Genomic DNA, 21066 nt, shown 5'->3' with positions numbered 1-21066 from the left:
CTCAGTGGTATGCTTTCTCCCGCAACCGCACAGCGATCTTTAAGATCAGCCACTCAGAATTTGTTGACTGTTCCTAGGGCTCGTTTGAAGCTAAAAGGTGATCGTGCATTTGCAGTTTATGCTCCGAGGCTATGGAACACTCTACCTCCTAATATTCGACAAGCACCTTCGGCCGCTGTTTTTAAATCACTCCTAAAAACATACCTTTATAAGCTGGCATTTGAACAGTGAGGAGCTGTGTTAATTTTAATTGTTTAGTCTATTTGTATTTGTTTTATTTTGTCTCTTACTCTGTATTTTTATTTGGTTCTTACTTTTTTAATATAATGTTGTGTTATGTATGCTTATTCGATGTACAGCACTTTGGTCAACGTAAGTTGTTTTAAGAGTGCTTTATAAATAAAATTTACTTACTTACTTACTTACAAAATCCTGGTTGGTAGGGTATGAGTGAGTGAGTGAGTAGGTAAGTTGGTAAGTAAGTAAATGAGCAAGTAAGTAAGTAAGCTAAGATCCCGGAGGAAATTGCAGAACTTAAAGTAGGTAAAAGTAAGTTAATAAATAAGCAAGTAACTAATTAACTTAGAAAGTAGGTAAAAGCAAGTAACTAACTAACTTTGCCTGCAGTGTAGAATCTACAAGTATACGCATGTATAAGTACAATACACACACACACACCATACACACACACACACACACACACACATACACACTTTTCTCAACTGTCAAAACACACTCCTCTCTTTTTGACAACTGGCCTTTTTTCCCTAAAATTTGGAGAGTAACGTTTGATTCCCAGTGACCCTGAACAGCCCTCATATGTGTGTGAGAGGAGGAGGAGAGAGGCATCACTGTGTGTGATGGAATGACCCGTCCACTCACCCAACTTCAAGCCTATCGAGCTGTTCTGGGTGGAGTCGGAGGGGGTGGGGGAAATAAATAAATAATAAAAAAACAGACAAACAAACAAATAAATAACAAATAAATAAACAAATAAATAAACAAGTAAATAAATAAATAAATAAATAAATAAATAAATAAATAAATAAATAAATAAATAAATAAATAAATAAATAAATAAATAAATAAATAAATAAAATTTGTGGCAAATGCTTTGGTACACTGTATATACAAAAGTAATGAGACACCACTTCTGATTACTGAATTCAGCCAACAATATAAATGCTTCCAACGGTATAGCAACAGTTTAGGGAAGGCCCTTGTGCCTCTGTGCATGAAGCAAGCTCTAACCTCAACTCCGCTCAGCAGGTTTGGAACTTGAACCGGAACCTCAACTGGGGCGCCCAGTCGTACAAATGTTGTTGACTGAATGGGCACAAATTCCCACCGACATACTTCAAAGTCTTGTGAGAAGCCTTTTTAGAAGATAAATAAATAAATAAATTAATTAATTAATTAATTAATAAACAAATAAAAAAAAAAAAAAAAAAAAAATACATAGCTAAAATAATAAATAAATAATAAATAAATAAATGAATAAATGAATGAACGAACAAATAAATAAATAAATAAATAAAAATGTGCCAGAATGCCCTGTGCCACTGTAATCAAAGTGAGGTATAATGAGGTTAAGCTCTTAAGTCTTTGGGATGAACTGGAACGTTGATCATGAGCCAGGCCTCATGGCTGGGTGTCCACATATCTTTTGGACATTCAGAGGGGACATACAGTACCACTAAGGGCCAAATTTTACGTACATTTATTGCAGCTTTAGGCAATTTATAGTCAATTATAGTTAATTAACACTCATTCACCTGACTGCATGTTTTTGGACTGGTAGGAAACTGGAGCATCCGGAGAAAACCCACACAGACAAGAAGAGAACATGCAAACTCTACACAGAAACGAACCCTGGTCCAGAGATAGAAGCCACAAAAGTTACTGGGAATGTAAATGGATCACTAGTGCTTCATAATTTAAAGATATATAACACATGGCTTCTTTAATAAATAAGCAAGTAACTAATTAACTAACGTTCCTACGTTTCCTGGATTCTGTGATTTCAGGAAAAACAATGTTTATCAGGAGGCGGCGAAATAAATGAACACGTGGAGGAAAATTAAGCACATGTTCTGCTTCCTCCGACGTCTTCTAAAGGCGTTTGCTCGACTCGAACTGTAATCCGGCTGAGCCCTGGAGATTAAGATATTTTGCATATTAATACCCGCCTGCATGAACTTACATGCTGACATGGTGTCTATATTATTATTCTCTTCTCTTCCTTATCCCACATTTCTTTATCTCGTTTCATTACTGTTATGCATTAAAGCGAATTTGTATGAGACCCAGTAAAACTGTTTTTGTTTCCTGTAGACTGATTTTTGCGTTTCCCTGATTGAACTTTGACCCAGTTTGCTGCCGACCTTTTCAAAGCTCCTCCAGTGAGACGAACTGTTTGATATGACGTGATAAAAGCGACTCAGACTGTACAAACAAAACTTAACGTGACTTATTTAACGAAAATGAGTGAGACATTTTTTTTTTTTAGTGGAGGAAGGAAGGAAGAAAAAAGGAAGAAGAAAGGAAGTTCTTAAAGAATGAAGATAGTTTGAAAGTTTGAAAAGAAGGAAGTTTGGAAGAAAGTTTGGAAGAATAGAAGGAAGGATGGAAGTGAAGGAAGGAAGGAGGGAATAAAGGAAAGAAGTTTGTATATAATTTTTTAAAGGGGGAAGTTTGTAAAGAAAGGACGTTTGTAAGGAAGGAAGGAAGTTCAGAAAGAAGAAGAAAGGGAGAAAGGAATAAAAGGAAGGAAGGAGGAGAAAGTAAGAAAGATAGATAGAAAGAAAGAATTAGGAAGGAAGGAAAGAAGGAAGAGAGGAAATAAGGAGACACTCGTCTAAAACCACCAAATTAAACTGGTGTGGAAAGGAAGTTTGTTCGTTTGGAAGAAAGAAAGGAAGGAAGAAGGAAAGAAGGAAGAAAGGAAGGAAGAAGGAAGGAAGGAAGGAAGGAAGGAAGAAGGAGAAAGGAAGAAGGAAGGAAGAAAGAAAGGAAGAATGAAGGAAGTAAGGATGGAATAAAGGAAGGAAGAAGGAAGGAAGAAGGAAGGAAGAAGGAAGGAAGAAGGAAGGAAGAAGGAAGAAGGAAGGAAGAAGGAAGGAAGAAGGAGGGAAGGGAGGAGCGAAGAAGGAAGAAGGAGGGAAGAGGGAAGGAAGGGAGGAGAGCAGGAAGGAAGAAGAAAGGAAGAAGGAAGGAAGGAAGGAAGGAAGAAGGAGGGAAGAAGGAGGGAAGGGAGGAGCGAAGAAGGAAGAAGGAGGGAAGAGGGAAGGAAGGGAGGAGAGAAGGAAGGAAGAAGAAAGGAAGAAGGAAGGAAGGAAGGAAGGAAGAAGGAAGGAAGAAGGAGGGAAGGGAGGAGCGAAGAAGGAAGGAAGGACGAAGGAAGGAAGAAGGAAGAAGGAGGGAAGAAGGAAGAAGGAGGGAAGAAGGAAGGAAGAAAGGAGGGAGGGAAGGAAAAAGGAAGGAAGAAAGGGAAGAAGGAGGGAAGAAGGAAGGAAGGAAGAAGGAAGGAAGAAGGAAGAAGGAGGGAAGAAGGAAGGAAGAAGGAAGGAAGAAGGAAGGAAGAAGGAAGAAGGAGGGAAGAAGGAAGGAAGAAAGGAGGGAGGGAAGGAAGAAGGAAGGAAGAAAGAGAAGAAGGAGGGAAGAAGGAAGGAAGGAAGAAGGAAGGAAGAAGGAAGAAGGAGGGAAGAAGGAAGGAAGAAGGAAGAAGGAGGGAAGAAGGAAGGAAGAAGGAAGAAGGAGGGAAGAAGGAAGAAGGAGGGAAGAAGGAAGGAAGAAGGAAGAAGGAAGGAAGAAGGAGGGAAGAAGGAAGGAAGAAGGAAGAAGGAGGGAAGAAGGAAGGAAGAAGGAAGAAGGAAGGAAGAAGGAAGGAAGAAGGAAGAAGGAAGGAAGAAGGAAGAAGGAGGGAAGAAGGAAGGAAGAAGGAAGAAGGAAGGAAGAAGGAAGGAAGAAGGAAGGAAGAAGGAAGAAGGAAGGAAGAAGGAAGGAAGAAGGAAGAAGGAGGGAAGAAGGAAGGAAGAAGGAAGAAGGAAGGAAGAAGGAAGGAAGAAGGAAGAAGGAAGGAAGAAGGAAGAAGGAGGGAAGAAGGAAGGAAGAAGGAAGAAGGAGGGAAGAAGGAAGGAAGAAGGAAGAAGGAAGGAAGAAGGAAGGAAGAAGGAAGAAGGAAGGAAGAAGGAAGAAGGAGGGAAGAAGGAAGGAAGAAGGAAGAAGGAGGGAAGAAGGAAGGAAGAAGGAAGAAGGAAGGAAGAAGGAAGGAAGAAGGAAGAATGAAGGAAGAAGGAAGGAAGAAGGAAGAAGGAGGGAAGAAGGAAGGAAGAAGGAAGAAGGAAGGAAGAAGGAAGGAAGAAGGAAGAAGGAAGGAAGAAGGAAGAAGGAGGGAAGAAGGAAGGAAGAAGGAAGAAGGAGGGAAGAAGGAAGGAAGAAGGAAGAAGGAGGGAAGAAGGAAGGAAGAAGGAAGGAAGAAGGAAGAAGGAAGGAAGAAGGAAGAAGGAAGGAAGAAGGAAGAAGGAAGGAAGAAGGAAGGAAGAAGGAAGAAGGAAGGAAGGACGCTTGTCTAAAATCATCAAAACAAACTGGTGTGACCAGCTAGAACCAGCCAGACCAAATAAAATAACCTGGCCGAGCATGATGGGAAATTTTAAGCTCAGCTAGAACCAGTCTAACCAACCAAGCTGGAAAATCTCACCATCTAGAACCAGCATGACCAGCGAGCACTAGCTCTAAGTGCACTCAATGCTCAAAAGTATTAGGACGCCCCTTATAACAATATATATATATGCTTCTAAGAATGTAGCAAGAGTTTAGGGAAGGTCCTTGTGCCTATAAAGAAACACCAGTGTCCTGCTCAGCCCCACTCAACAGCTCTGGGATGAACCGGAACATCGACTTATCCTTTGTTAACTAACATCAGTGCCCAGCCATACAAATCATGTCATATCTGACTGAATGGGCACAAATTCCCATACACAGACATGCTTCAAAGTCTTGTGACTTTTACCTGAAAAGATCACATAGAAATGGGACGTCCTGCAAGCTCATGGTCAGGTGTCCAAATACTTTTGACCATATAGGGTCTCCAAACCCTGTTTAAAACAATCCAATCAAACCAAACCAAATCACACCACATATCCAGCTAGAATTAATCTATTACCAACCTGGCAAAGCATCAAACTAGATTAGCCTGGCAAACCAGTACCAGTCTGACCAGTTGGACCTAGCTTGTAATAGTCCTAAACCATTAACCCAGCCCAGTTCTAACCTAAAACCAGTTGTCCCAGACTGTTCACCGCAGCTTTACCCTCCATGCAGTTATTCAATCTGAGATCTTAAGCACACACCACGGCACCCTGACGAGTCCGCTCCTGCTCCCATCTGCTTCCGAGCATATGCGCGCCAGCCTGTTTGGAGGAACGCAGGACGCCCGGCTGCGACGCCTGATACCCGACCTGGGAACAGCCTGGCACAACCTCAGATTCTTTGGTTTCACCTGGATCAGGAAGCCAGTAGAACAGAACAGAGCGTGAGGGCTTCGCACAGCTCCAGGGCCAGATGGCATAAAGGTAACATCATTATTCAGCTCATTAAGCAAACTAATTAAACACTCGATTCACGCGGCCCCTCGCCAGCTCACATCACCATTTTAAACAGTACAGTATATACGTATACGCTACATAGCCAGAAGTATCTGGACGCCTGATCCTGAGCTTGTCGAGACAAGAGTGGCTGTTGTTCTAGCTGAAAAGGCTGTGGGAATTTGTGCCCATTTAGTCAAAAGAGCATTTGTATAGCTGGGCAGTAATGTTGGACAAGAAAGCCTCAGTCAAGGTTCCAGTTCATTCCAGAGCTCTTTGCAGACCGAGCTGTTCTTCATGTCTTTATCAAGCTTGCTCATGCTAGAACACAAAAGGACCTTCCCTAAACTGTTGCTGCAATATTTAAAGCATATCATTTTCCTTTATATAATTGATTAATTACACCTGTTAGTGACTGCTGTGGCTGAAACTCATGAATTCGATTATTAAAGGGGTGAGGTTGAGGTTTACGCTGGAGTAGTGCCCATCCTCTCTGTGTATTCTACTCCTGAGTCTGCCATATCAATGTGCACATCAAGGGGAACCCAACATGACCAAAAAACACCCAACACCCTGGACAGGTAAAATTTTGCATTCATGAAGAATCGATGGTACAGGTGATGTTAAAACCTAATCCCTGAAGTCAGTGCCACTGAGAGCACCGGGTCAGGCATTGATGCTGGACCAATGAACGTCAAAGTTCTCCCACATCGAACCCATTAAACTCATCATGTCTTTATTTACCTGGAGCAGGAAAGGGCCTTCCTCAAACTGTTGCTACAAAATTAAAAGCATTACATATATTTTCTGTCAGTAATTATTTTACACCAGTTAGCAAGGATTGTAGCTAAAACTCCTGAACTTAAAAATAAATACATAAACAAATAAATAAATAAAAGTGGTTCCCACACTCATCTGTCTATATAATGTTTTTTTTTAATAATTACAGTTACATCTTTTTTTTTTCCCTTGGAAAATTATGAAATATTAACATAGCTTTATAATAACAAAAGAATATGATACAAAAGATAAAAAATCTGACATTAAAAATGAAAATTAATACCTTAGTATAATGTCAATAAAAGAAAAACTGAATTTATTATTATTATTATTATTATTATTATTATTATTATTATTATTATTATTATTATTATTATTATTATTATTATTAATCAATCATCATTTATTTATTTATTTAATTTATAATAATAATAATAATAATAATAATAATAATTATTATTATTATTATTATTATTATCAATCAGCATTTGTATTATTTATTTATTTATTTAATTTTTTAATTGATTTTCATTTTTATTATTATTATTATTATTATTATTAATATTATTATTATCACTGTTATTTTATTACTATTATTATCATCATTATTATTATTACTGTTATTATTATTATTAGTATTATTATTACTGTTATTATTATTATTATTATTATTATTATTACTGTTATTATTATTATTATTATTATTATTATTACTGTTATTATTATTATTATTATTATTATTATTATTATTGTTATTATTATTACTGTTATTTTATGATTATTATTAATATTATTATTATTATTATTATTTTATTATCATCATCATCATCATCATCATCATCATCATCATCATCATCATCATCATCATCATTATTATCTGAAACTAATTCAATATCAGTGATTCTGATCAGTACAGATTCATGAGGAATTTGACTTTATAATGTTGAGTCTCTGTAGAGGCGGGTGATTAGAAGCTCTGATTTTTATCTTTGTATCTGGTGTTCACTTTCCATTTTACACCTGCACTAAGGTTCATATGGGAGAGTCATGCACAGATCCCCGTTATCCCCCGTCTCCATCAATCTCCTCGATCAGCCAGCAGAGGTCGTGATTGCAGCAGTTATGAGGAACCCACACGACCCTCCCTCCCTCCTTCAGACGAGACAATCGTTGCACCTGTAGGGACCCGTAAGCCAGTGTGCCACCCGAGTGCCCGACTGGTGCTCAGTTTCACTTATACAGGAACGACACACCATGATCCATCACTAAGGGTTTTGTTTCTTCTAACTTAAAATATTCAGGAATAAAAAAGGAAACTGTCCTACAGAGGAAGAATCTGAGTGGCACTTTGTGACGTCTCTTGGCACCATTTTGTTCGTCAGGTGCCTCCAGGCTTCACTCATCCTGCATGAATGAAAATGTCCTTATTTTAATTCTGTCCTCGCTCACTTCATCTCATTCTTTCAGTTTTATATCACAGGTAAACACTGAACAGCTGCTTTTAAATCTACATAAGCACTCCCACATCACCCACATCAGATTTAAATACTGATGCTCAACTACAGAGCCAAAAATGGGTCATCACCCACCTGAGGGCACCCATCAAACCCACCGTTCTTCTACCACTGAAGCAGCAAACATGACTGGGTTTGTTTGTTTGTTTATTAGGATTTTAACGTCATGTTTTACACTTTGGTTACATTCATGACAGGAACGGTAGTTACTCAATATACAAGGTTATATCAAACACAGTCATGGACAATTTAGTGTCTCCAGTTCACCTCACTTGCATGTCTTGGACTGTGGGAGGAAACCGGAGCACCTGGAGGAAACCCACACAGCTCTCAAAGGAAACCCACACAGACACAGGGAGAACATGCAAACTCCACACACAGAACAGACCCTGAGGAATCGAACGCAGGCCCTTCTTGCTTTAAGACGACAGTGCTACCCACCGAGCCACCGTGCAGGCCCTGAATGTGAAAAGTATTTAAGTATTATATAGAGTTTAAATAACTGAATTTAAAGACGCTGCAGTGCGTTGGTTCGACATAATTAAACTGGTTTCATTACGACTCCTCGTCTTTCAGCCTGCGGTGTTTTTATAGCAGGTAGAAGCGAGCGCGTTCATCAGAACGAGAACAGTAACGATAGTTTACCGAGCGCGTTCATCAGAACGAGAACAGTAACGATAGTTTACCGAGCGTGTTCATCAGAACGAGAACAGTAACGATAGTTTACCGAGCGCGTTCATCAGAACGAGAACAGTAACGATAGTTTACCGAGCGCGTTTATCAGAACGAGAACAGTAACGATAGTTTACCGAGCGCGTTCATCAGAACGAGAACAGTAACGATAGTTTACCGAGCGCGTTCATCAGAACGAGAACAGTAACGATAGTTTACGGAGCGCGTTCATCAGAACGAAAACAGTGACGATAGTTTACCGAGCGCGTTCATCAGAACGAGGACAGTAACGATAGTTTACGGAGCGCGTTCATCAGAACGAGAACAGTAACGATAGTTTACCGAGCGCGTTCATCAGAAGGAGAACAGTAACGATAGTTTACGGAGCGCGTTCATCAGAACGAGAAAAGTAACGATAGTTTACGGAGCGCGTTCATCAGAACGAGAACAGTAACGATAGTTTACCGAGCGCGTTCATCAGAACGAGAACAGTAACGATAGTTTACCAAGCGCGTTCATCAGAAAGAGAACAGTGACGATAGTTTACCGAGCGCGTTCATCAGAACGAGAACAGTAACGATAGTTTACCAAACGCGTTCATGAGAACGAGAACAGTAACGATAGTTTACCGAGCGCGTTCATCAGAACGAGAACAGTAACGATAGTTTACCGAGCGTGTTCATCAGAACGAGGACAGTAACGATAGTTTACCGAGCGCGTTCATCAGAACGAGGACAGTAACGATAGTTTACCGAGCGCGTTCATCAGAACGAGAACAGTAACGATAGTTTACCAAGCGCGTTCATCAAAAGGAGAACAGTGACGATAGTTTACCGAGCGTGTTCATCAGAACGAGAACAGTGACGATAGTTTACCGAGCGTGTTCATCAGAACGAGAACAGTAACAATAGTTTACCGAGCGCGTTCATCAGAACGAGAACAGTAACGATAGTTTACCGAGCGCGTTCATCAGAACGAGAACAGTAACGATAGTTTACCGAGCGCGTTCATCAGAACGAGAACAGTAACGATAGTTTACCGAGCGTGTTCATCAGAACGAGAACAGTAAGGATATTTTACCGAGCGCGTTCATCAGAACGAGAACAGTAACGATAGTTTACCGAGCGCGTTCATCAGAACGAGAACAGTAACGATAGTTTACCGAGCGTGTTCATCAGAACGAGAACAGTAACGATAGTTTACCGAGCGCGTTCATCAGAACGAGAACAGTAACGATAGTTTACCGAGCGCGTTTATCAGAACGAGAACAGTAACGATAGTTTACCGAGCGCGTTCATCAGAACGAGAACAGTAACGATAGTTTACCGAGCGCGTTCATCAGAACGAGAACAGTAACGATAGTTTACGGAGCGCGTTCATCAGAACGAAAACAGTGACGATAGTTTACCGAGCGCGTTCATCAGAACGAGGACAGTAACGATAGTTTACGGAGCGCGTTCATCAGAACGAGAACAGTAACGATAGTTTACCGAGCGCGTTCATCAGAAGGAGAACAGTAACGATAGTTTACGGAGCGCGTTCATCAGAACGAGAAAAGTAACGATAGTTAACGGAGCGCGTTCATCAGAACGAGAACAGTAACGATAGTTTACCGAGCGCGTTCATCAGAACGAGAACAGTAACGATAGTTTACCAAGCGCGTTCATCAGAAAGAGAACAGTGACGATAGTTTACCGAGCGCGTTCATCAGAACGAGAACAGTAACGATAGTTTACCAAACGCGTTCATGAGAACGAGAACAGTAACGATAGTTTACCGAGCGCGTTCATCAGAACGAGAACAGTAACGATAGTTTACCGAGCGTGTTCATCAGAACGAGGACAGTAACGATAGTTTACCGAGCGCGTTCATCAGAACGAGGACAGTAACGATAGTTTACCGAGCGCGTTCATCAGAACGAGAACAGTAACGATAGTTTACCAAGCGCGTTCATCAAAAGGAGAACAGTGACGATAGTTTACCGAGCGTGTTCATCAGAACGAGAACAGTGACGATAGTTTACCGAGCGTGTTCATCAGAACGAGAACAGTAACAATAGTTTACCGAGCGCGTTCATCAGAACGAGAACAGTAACGATAGTTTACCGAGCGCGTTCATCAGAACGAGAACAGTAACGATAGTTTACCGAGCGCGTTCATCAGAACGAGAACAGTAACGATAGTTTACCGAGCGTGTTCATCAGAACGAGAACAGTAAGGATATTTTACCGAGCGCGTTCATCAGAACAAGAACAGTAACGATAGTTTACCGAGCGTGTTCATCAGAAGGAGAACAGTAACGATAGTTTACCGAGCGTGTTCATCAGAACGAGAACAGTAACAATAGTTTACCGAGCGCGTTCATCAGAACGAGAACAGTAACGATAGTTTACCAAGCGCGTTTATCAGAAGGAGAACAGTGACGATAGTTTACCGAGCGTGTTCATCAGAACGAGAACAGTGACGATAGTTTACCGAGCGCGTTGATCAGAACGAGAACAGTAACGATAGTTTACCGAGCGCGTTCATCAGAACGAGAACAGTAACGATAGTTTACCGAGCGCGTTCATCAGAACGAGAACAGTAACGATAGTTTACCGAGCGTGTTCATCAGAACGAGAACAGTAACGATAGTTTACCGAGCGCGTTCATCAGAACGAGAACAGTAACGATAGTTTACCGAGCGCGTTTATCAGAACGAGAACAGTAACGATAGTTTACCGAGCGCGTTCATCAGAACGAGAACAGTAACGATAGTTTACCGAGCGCGTTCATCAGAACGAGAACAGTAACGATAGTTTACGGAGCGCGTTCATCAGAACGAAAACAGTGACGATAGTTTACCGAGCGCGTTCATCAGAACGAGGACAGGAACGATAGTTTACGGAGCGCGTTCATCAGAACGAGAACAGTAACGATAGTTTACCGAGCGCGTTCATCAGAAGGAGAACAGTAACGATAGTTTACGGAGCGCGTTCATCAGAACGAGAAAAGTAACGATAGTTTACGGAGCGCGTTCATCAGAACGAGAACAGTAACGATAGTTTACCGAGCGCGTTCATCAGAACGAGAACAGTAACGATAGTTTACCAAGCGCGTTCATCAGAAAGAGAACAGTGACGATAGTTTACCGAGCGCGTTCATCAGAACGAGAACAGTAACGATAGTTTACCAAACGCGTTCATGAGAACGAGAACAGTAACGATAGTTTACCGAGCGCGTTCATCAGAACGAGAACAGTAACGATAGTTTACCGAGCGTGTTCATCAGAACGAAGACAGTAACGATAGTTTACCGAGCGCGTTCATCAGAACGAGAACAGTAACGATAGTTTACCAAGCGCGTTCATCAAAAGGAGAACAGTGACGATAGTTTACCGAGCGTGTTCATCAGAACGAGAACAGTGACGATAGTTTACCGAGCGTGTTCATCAGAACGAGAACAGTAACAATAGTTTACCGAGCGCGTTCATCAGAACGAGAACAGTAACGATAGTTTACCGAGCGCGTTCATCAGAACGAGAACAGTAACGATAGTTTACCGAGCGTGTTCATCAGAACGAGAACAGTAACGATAGTTTACCGAGCGCGTTCATCAGAACGAGAACAGTAACGATAGTTTAGCGAGCGCGTTCATCAGAACGAGAACAGTAACGATAGTTTACCGAGCGTGTTCATCAGAACGAGAACAGTAAGGATATTTTACCGAGCGCGTTCATCAGAACGAGAACAGTAACGATAGTTTACCGAGCGTGTTCATCAGAAGGAGAACAGTAACGATAGTTTACCGAGCGTGTTCATCAGAACGAGAACAGTAACAATAGTTTACCGAGCGCGTTCATCAGAACGAGAACAGTAACGATAGTTTACCAAGCGCGTTTATCAGAAGGAGAACAGTGACGATAGTTTACCGAGCGTGTTCATCAGAACGAGAACAGTGACGATAGTTTACCGAGCGCGTTGATCAGAACGAGAACAGTAACGATAGTTTACCGAGCGTGTTCATCAGAACGAGAACAGTAACGATAGTTTACCAAGCGCGTTTATCAGAAGGAGAACAGTGACGATAGTTTACCGAGCGTGTTCATCAGAACGAGAACAGTGACGATAGTTTACCGAGCGCGTTGATCAGAACGAGAACAGTAACGATAGTTTACCAAACGCGTTCATCAGAACGAGGACAGTAACGATAGTTTACCGAGCGCGTTTATCAAAACGAGGACAGTAACGATAGTTTACCGAGCGCGTTCATCAGAACGAGAACAGTGACGATAGTTTACCGAGCGCGTTCATCAGAATGAGAACAGTAAGGATTTTTTACCGAGCGCGTTCATCAGATCGAGAACAGTAACGACAGTTTACCGAGCGCGTTCATCAGAACGAGAACAGTAACGATAGTTTACCGAGCGCGTTCATCAGAACAAGAACAGTAACGATAGTTTACCGAGCGCGTTCATCAGAACGAGAACAGTAACGATAGTTTACCAATTGCGTTCATCAGAAGGAGAACAGTATTGATAGTTTACCGAGCGCGTTCATCAGAAGGAGAACAGTAACGATAGTTTACCGAGCGCGTTCATCAGAAGGAGAACAGTAACGATAGTTTACCGAGCGCGTTCATCAGAGCGAGGACAGTAACGATAGTTTACCGAGCGCGTTCATCAGAACGAGAACAGTAACGATAGTTTACCGAGCGCGTTCATCAGAACGAGGACAGTAACGATAGTTTACCGAGCGCGTTCATCAGAACGAGAACAGTAACAATAGTTTACCGAGCGCGTTGATCAGAACGAGAACAGTAACGATAGTTTACCGAGCGCGTTCATCAGATCGAGAACAGTAACGATAGTTTACCGAGCGCGTTCATCAGAACGAGAACAGTAAGGATATTTTACCGAGCATGTTCATCAGATCGAGAACAGTAACGATAGTTTACCGAGCGCGTTCATCAGAACAAGAACAGTAACGATAGTTTACCGAGCGCGTTCAACAGAACGAGAACAGTAACGATAGTTTACCGAGCGCGTTCATCAGATCGAGAACAGTAACGATATTTTACCGAGCGCGTTCATCAGAACAAGAACAGTAACGATAGTTTACCGAGCGCGTTCAACAGAACGAGAACAGTAACGATAGTTTACCGAGCGCGTTCATCAGAACGAGAACAGTAACGATAGTTTACCGAGCGCGTTCATCAGAACGAGAAAAGTAAGGATATTTTAACGAGCGCGTTCATCAGATCGAGAACAGTAACGATATTTTACCGAGCGTGTTCATCAGAACGAGAAAAGTAACGATATTTTACCGAGCGTGTTCATCAGAACGAGAACAGTAACGATAGTTTACCGAGCGCGTTCATCAGAACGAGAACAGTGACGATAGTTTACCGAGCGCGTTCATCAGAACGAGAACAGTAAGGATATTTTACTGAGCGCGTTCATCAGAACGAGAACAGTAACGATATTTTACCGAGCGTGTTCATCAGAACGAGAACAGTAACGATAGTTTACCGAGCGCTGAGGAGTGTCGCCCGGCGTGATGAAGGAATCCCAGTCGGAATCTGTCAGACTAATTAGATTAGCTCACATTCTCTCGGCTTATCGGACGTGATGTTGGGACGCCAGTCATGACTTCGGGGAGTTCATGTTCCTGTCCATGACTGACAGATAAAGGAATTTTTTTATTCCTGGCATAATAAGCTGTGTTCCATGTAGACATGATGTGCTTTAGCGGAGACTTTGGGGATTTGTGCTGTATTTTTTCTACGTATTAGCATAAATATTATAAATCCAGGATCTCCACTGTGTTTAGTTTAATGACATGATAAAATAAAGGCTGTGGCACAAGAGAAAAGCCATCGCTCCTGCTTTTAATGTGTCTGTGTGATCACGGCAATTAAAAAATGCTTTTATTTAAAGAGAATTACAATATTGACTGAATACAATGCAGTCCTTCCTCCCTCCTTCCTCCCTCCTTACGAACTTCCTTACAAACTTCCTTCTGATTTTCTTTCCTCCCGGACTTTCTTTTATTCTTTCAAACTAGCTTCCTTCCTTCCTTCCTTACAAACGTCACTCTTTACAAACTTCCTTCCTTCCTTCCTTCCTTTCGAACTTCTGAACTTTCTTAATTCTGAACTTATTTCCTTCTTTACAAATTTTCTTCTTTCCAAACATCCAAACCTTCTTTCTTTAAAACTTCTATTTTCCTTCCAAACCTCTTACCTTTTAAACTTTCTATTCTTTCTTCTTTACAAACTTTTTTCCAACCTGCCTTCTGAACATCCGAACCTGCTTTCACATGTCTATCCTTTCTTTCTTCATCCCTCTCCTTCCTTACGTTCTTCCTTACCTTCCTCCCCCTTCCTTTCTTTCTTCCTATCTTTCAAACTCCCTCCATTTCCTTCCTTCCGTCCTTCCTTCCTTCCTTCCTTCCGAACGAATTGTCTTCATTCCGAACTTCCGTCCTTATCTTCTTTACAACTTTCCTTTCTTCCAAACATCCGAATGTTCTTTCTTTAAAACTTCTATTCTTCCTTCCAAACCTCATTCTTCATTTTGTTCCTTTCTTCCTTTCTTTCAAACTTCCCACAATGCTTTCAAACTCCCTTCTTTCCTTTAAAACTTGCTTTCTTTCTTCCTTCTTTAAAAATGTATTTCCTTCCAAACTTCCTTCCGAACATCTGAACCTTCTTTCAAACTTCTATCCCCCCTTCCTTACATTCTTCATTCCTTCCCTTCCTTACTTCCTTCTCTACTTACTTCCTTCCCTCCTCCCCCCTTCCTTACATTCTTCATTCCTTCCCTTCCTTACTTCCTTCCTTATGAACTTCTTTCCTTCCTTCCTTTAAAACTCCATCCCTTCCCTACTTCCTTCTTTTGGAACTTCCTTCTTTTCTTTCTTTCTTCTTTTCTTCCTCCTTCCTTCCTTCCTTCAGAACACCATCCCTTCCCTACTTCCTTCCTTCCCTCCTTTGCCCTTCCTTCTTTTTCTTCCTTCCTTTCTTCTTTTCAAACTTTAAAACTTCCTGTCTTCCTTCTTTACAAATTTCCTTCCCTCCAAACTTCCTTCAGAACATCTGAACCTTCTTTCTTCAAACTTCTATCCTTCATTACTTCTATCCTTTCTTCCTATCTTTCAAACTTCCTTCCTTCCTGCCTTCTGTCCATCCGTCCATCCTTCCTTCTTGCAGAACTCCCTCCATTCCTTCCTTCTTTATGAATTTCCTTCCTTCCAAACTTCCTTCCCTCCTTCAACTTCCTCCCATTCTTTTAAACTACCTTAGTTACATCCTTTAGAACTCAATTCCTTCCTATCTTCTTTCCTTCACTTGACAGTAGTGTGATTTGAACCAGTGACGTTCCAATCAACAGGCCAAAAATCTTAACGTCAATGTAAAGCCTGCATGACTGTGGACACTTTCAATTACGTTCTGTTTTTTTCATTCAAGGGAAACATGCTTCCTGTATGTATATTTTTCTCTGACAGGCTCTTGACTGTTGTCCACAAACTTTTGGCTATTTAGTGTAATTTACACATCATTTAAATTATTTTTTATTGGGGGGGTGACAAGGCTGGTACATACAGTGTATCACAAAAGTGAGTACACCCCTCACATTTCTGCAGATATTTAAGTATATCTTTTCATGGGACAACACTGACAAAATGACACTTTGACACAATGAAAAGTAGTCTGTGTGCAGCTTATATAACAGTGTAAATTTATTCTTCCCTCAAAATAACTCAATATACAGCCATTAATGTCTAAACCACCGGCAACAAAAAGTGAGTACACCCCTTAGTGAAAGTTCCTAAAGTGTCAATATTTTGTGTGGCCACCATTATTTCCCAGAACTGCCTTAACTCTCCTGGGCATGGAGTTTACCAGAGCTTCACAGGTTGCCACTGGAATGCTTTTCCACTCCTCCATGACGACATCACGGAGCTGGCGGATATTCGAGACTTTGTGCTCCTCCACCTTCCGCTTGAGGATGCCCCAAAGATGTTCTATTGGGTTTAGGTCTGGAGACATGCTTGGCCAGTCTATCACCTTTACCCTCAGCCTCTTCAATAAAGCAGTGGTCGTCTTAGAGGTGTGTTTGGGGTCATTATCATGCTGGAACACTGCCCTGCGACCTAGTTTCCGGAGGGAGGGGATCATGCTCTGCTTCAGTATTTCACAGTACATATTGGAGTTCATGTGTCCCTCAATGAAATGTAACTCCCCAACACCTGCTGCACTCATGCAGCCCCAGACCATGGCATTCCCACCTCCATGCTTGACTGTAGGCATGACACACTTATCTTTGTACTCCTCACCTGATTGCCGCCACACATGCTTGAGACCATCTGAACCAAACAAATTAATCTTGGTCTCATCAGACCATAGGACATGGTTCCAGTAATCCATGTCCTTTGTTGACATGTCTTCAGCAAACTGTTTGCGGGCTTTCTTGTGTAGAGACTTCAGAAGAGGCTTCCTTCTGGGGTGACAGCCATGCAGACCAATTTGATGTAGTGTGCGGCGTATGGTCTGAGCACTGACAGGCTGACCCCCCACCTTTTCAATCTCTGCAGCAATGCTGACAGCACTCCTGCGCCTATCTTTCAGAGACACCAGTTGGATGTGACGCTGAGCACGTGCACTCAGCTTCTTTGGACGACCAACGCGAGGTCTGTTCTGAGTGGACCCTGCTCTTTTAAAACGCTGGATGATCTTGGCCACTGTGCTGCAGCTCAGTTTCAGGGTGTTGGCAATCTTCTTGTAGCCTTGGCCATCTTCATGTAGCGCAACAATTCGTCTTTTAAGATCCTCAGAGAGTTCTTTGCCATGAGGTGTCATGTTGGAACTTTCAGTGACCAGTATGAGAGAGTGTGAGAGCTGTACTACACACCTGCTCCCTATGCACACCTGAGACCTAGTAAAACTACCAAATCACATGACATTTTGGAGGGAAAATGACAAGCAGTGCTCAATTTGGACATTGAGGGGTGTAGTCTCTTAGGGGTGTACTCACTTTTGTTGCCGGTGGTTTAGACATTAATGGCTGTATATTGAGTTATTTTGAGGGAAGAATAAATTTACACTGTTATATAAGCTGCACACAGACTACTTTTCATTGTGTCAAAGTGTCATTTTGTCAGTGTTGTCCCATGAAAAGATATACTTAAATATCTGCAGAAATGTGAGGGGTGTACTCACTTTTGTGATACACTGTACATGATGAAAGGAAATCATAATTGAGCTCGGTGAGCCGTGTATGAAGCTCTTTCATCTGAATGTTTTGGGACAGGAAGCATTCTCATGCTAAACTTAATGCTTTAGCGGACAGTATTTATTTCAGAATTTGGCAGGAGGAACGTAAAAGCAGACTCAGAGCCAGAGATTACTGTCAGCGCCTCGTTATCAGCGCTATTAGCTTCTGCGGCGTTCGCGCCCGGCCTCGTCCCCCCTCACTCGCTCGTGTTTATTAAGCTGCATTAGGACTTCAAACAGATACACCATTCAGGCGGACTTCAGCCCAGAATAGCCGGGCGACGTTCGGGCAACATGGAGGCAGGAATGTCAGGAATTACAGCGCAGGACGTGGGTACCAGAGGATCTGAGTTCATTCTGGAACAGGAAGGAAGAGGAATTGTGTCACGGAGATGTGAAGTTCTAGAGATCAAAACTGTGCAGGGTGAATTCATCGGGCAAAACTGAGGTTTTACTAGTAGAACCCAAAACTCAGGTAGTGAATTCCAATCTCACTATTGATGTCGATGGTGTTCCTGTTAGCTCAGCTCAAGTTATTAAACCCCTTGGTGTTCTGTTTGACTCCACCCTTACTTTTGAACCCCACTTTAAACTCCTTAGTAAGGCTGAATTAATGCCCGCCTCCGCCCTCTTCTCTCTTGAACGTTCTGTCTATGACCAACTATCTCCCTTTCTCACTCAGAATGACCTCCACGATCTGTACCAGTCTGGCTTCAAGGCAGCGCATTCTACAGAAACATCTCCTGTGGCGGTTACTGAGAAGCTTCATGCAGCCAAAGCAGCCAAACTGTCATCGGTCCTCATTCTTCTTGACCTCTCTGCAGCCTTCGACATGGTAAACCACAGCATTCTCTTGTCTACTCTCTCCAACCTTGGAGTAACTCAGCTCGCGTCTCAGCATGTCTGCGAGATATCTCACAATGGATGTCGGCTCATCATCTAAAACTCAATCCCAGCAAGACTCGTTCCTGGAGATCAATCGCCAACCCAGGACCTAGTCATCTCTCTTGATGACTCCCAGATCGGACCATCTGATAATGTAAGAAACCTTGGTGTTGTCCTGGATAACTAGCTGACCTTCTCTCCTCATGTAGCCAACATGACGAGATCGAGCCGGTTCCTCCTCTACAACATCAGGAAGATTCGGCCATTTCTCTCCATGGAAGCTACTCAGATTCTGGTCCAGTCACTTGTAATCTCACAGTTGGACGACTGCAACTCCCTCCTGGCAGGAGCTCCCAGGTCCACTATTAAACCCTTGCAGCTCATTCAAAATGCAGCTGCCCGTCTGGTTTTTAAACAGCCTAACCAGAACACTGCCACATCACCCCACTGCTGCCACACCATCACCCCACTGCTGCCACACCATCACCCCACTGCTGCCACACCATCACCCCACTGCTGCGTTCTCTTCACTGGCTTCCTGTAGCTGCACGCATTCAGTTTTAAACACTGATGCTCACCTACAAAGCCAAAAATGGACCAGCCCCAAGCTACCTTCAAGGTCTAATCAAACCCCGCTCTGTACCGCGCAACCTCCGAGCCACCAGTCTCGCTCGACTTGATCCTCCACCCAGGACTCGAGGAAGACGAGCATCAAGGATCTTCTCTGTACTGGCACCCAAATGGTGGAACGAACTTCCTCTGTCTGTCCAAACATCTGAGTCCCTCGCTGTCTTTAAAAGACGATTAAAAACCTTCATCACCTCTTTACTAAGCTCACATGTACTTACTTACTAACTAACCCCCCTATTCATTTCTTAAAATAAAAAAACAGGTTTTAGCAGATTTGTGTTCTTGGACTGTTGTTTACTTAAACTAGAGTAAGGTAATGTTTACTATGGAAGCACTTCTGTCAGTCGCTCTGGATAAGAGCGTCTGCTAAATGCAGAAAATGTAAATTGTAAAATGTAAATGTAAATGACACTGATGCTCAAATGCTGGTCAGTACCTTTATCTTCTCACGTCTTGATGACTGTAATTCTCTCTTTTATGCTCCCCCTGCCACATCAGTACATCCAAAACTCAGCAGCCAGAGTTCTCACGCTAACCAAGCGCAGCGTTCACATCACACCTGTCCTACGCTCACTGCACTGGCTACCAGTTATCTGCCGAATTCAATATAAAATTCTTCTGCTTACATATAAAGCTTTAAACGCTCTTGCCTCTTTCTACCTGTGCTCTACCTCTTAGGTCTGAGAAAGAGGTCTGATTATTATTATTATTATTATTATTATTATTATTATTATTATTATTATTATTATTATTATTATTAATAAGTTCGATTAAACAGCTTCATATCAGTGATTTTCTATGATATAAATACATACTGTACAAAATATATTTATTATGCAACTTTCATCAGTTTTAGTCAATTAAAAAGCTAAATTATTTATTACTGGCTGTGAGGTCAGCACATGTATGTGGTCCACCTGCAATAAAAACCTGCAAAAGGTAGATTGACTGCTCTATATCGCCCCTGTGTGTTAGATAGTGAATGTGTGTGTGTGTGTGTGTGTGTGTGTGTGTGACGTCTGATAGCGATCTGGTACAAGTTGTGATTCCGCCTCGTGCCCAGTGTTTTCGGGTGGCACCAAACCTGCTGTGAGCCTGACCAAGATGAACAGGTTAATGAAAATGAGTGACTGAATAAATAAATAATGTAATCAGAACTCCGTGACTGTATACATTTAAACATCTCTTGATTATGTGCCCCATAATTTCAGTTCGCCCCGTCTGACGCTCTCTTCGCCCCTCCGGGTTTCTTACTCTTACTGATATGATTCTGATCACAAAGGAAAAGCAGCGGGTCGCCGGATCTCGGCCCTAAACGACGACGGCAATTAGTTAACGAGTTTGATGGAGTTCGTCCTTCTCTTCTGTCCCCACTCCGAGTTCATGGTGACCTATTTCACTCGGGCTCATGTGTGTACGGGAGTGTGTCAATAGGGCTCATTAATACATTCATTACCATCAGGAAAATCTCATTTGGAAGGTTGAATTATTTAAAATCCCTCGGATACCTGCGGCGCTCAGGTACGCCTCACAATCTTCTGACTGACGGGCGCATCTTCTTTTTCAGAGCACCGTCAGCCTGCAAAGGGAAAAAAAAGTCTTATTTATTTATTTATTTATTTATTTATTGTTATTATTTTTTGTTTCTGCTTAGTTTCAGTTGGTCGTTACGTGACTTTTATTTCTATTTTTTTATTTTATTTATTTATTTTACTCTGCTTAGTTTTAATATGTATTTATTTA

At 41.9% G+C, this 21066-nt stretch overlaps 1 protein-coding gene across 1 annotated transcript; it reads left to right on the top strand.

The window, feature by feature from the left end:
* Positions 1-3220: 3220 nt before the first annotated feature.
* On the top strand, positions 3221-4763 carry LOC134318741 (uncharacterized; the record flags this gene model as incomplete). The annotated part of the gene is made up of 1 exon (XM_062999673.1): positions 3221-4763. A coding segment is annotated over one exon (1386 nt), but the record flags the coding sequence as incomplete, so codon positions are not given.
* Positions 4764-21066: the final 16303 nt, after the last annotated feature.

This window comes from Trichomycterus rosablanca, chromosome 8, assembly GCF_030014385.1.
Source record: "Trichomycterus rosablanca isolate fTriRos1 chromosome 8, fTriRos1.hap1, whole genome shotgun sequence".
NCBI lineage: Eukaryota > Metazoa > Chordata > Actinopteri > Siluriformes > Trichomycteridae > Trichomycterus > Trichomycterus rosablanca.
The sequence above is the reverse complement of the archived record's forward strand: the minus strand, read 5'-3'. Positions and strand labels throughout refer to the sequence as shown.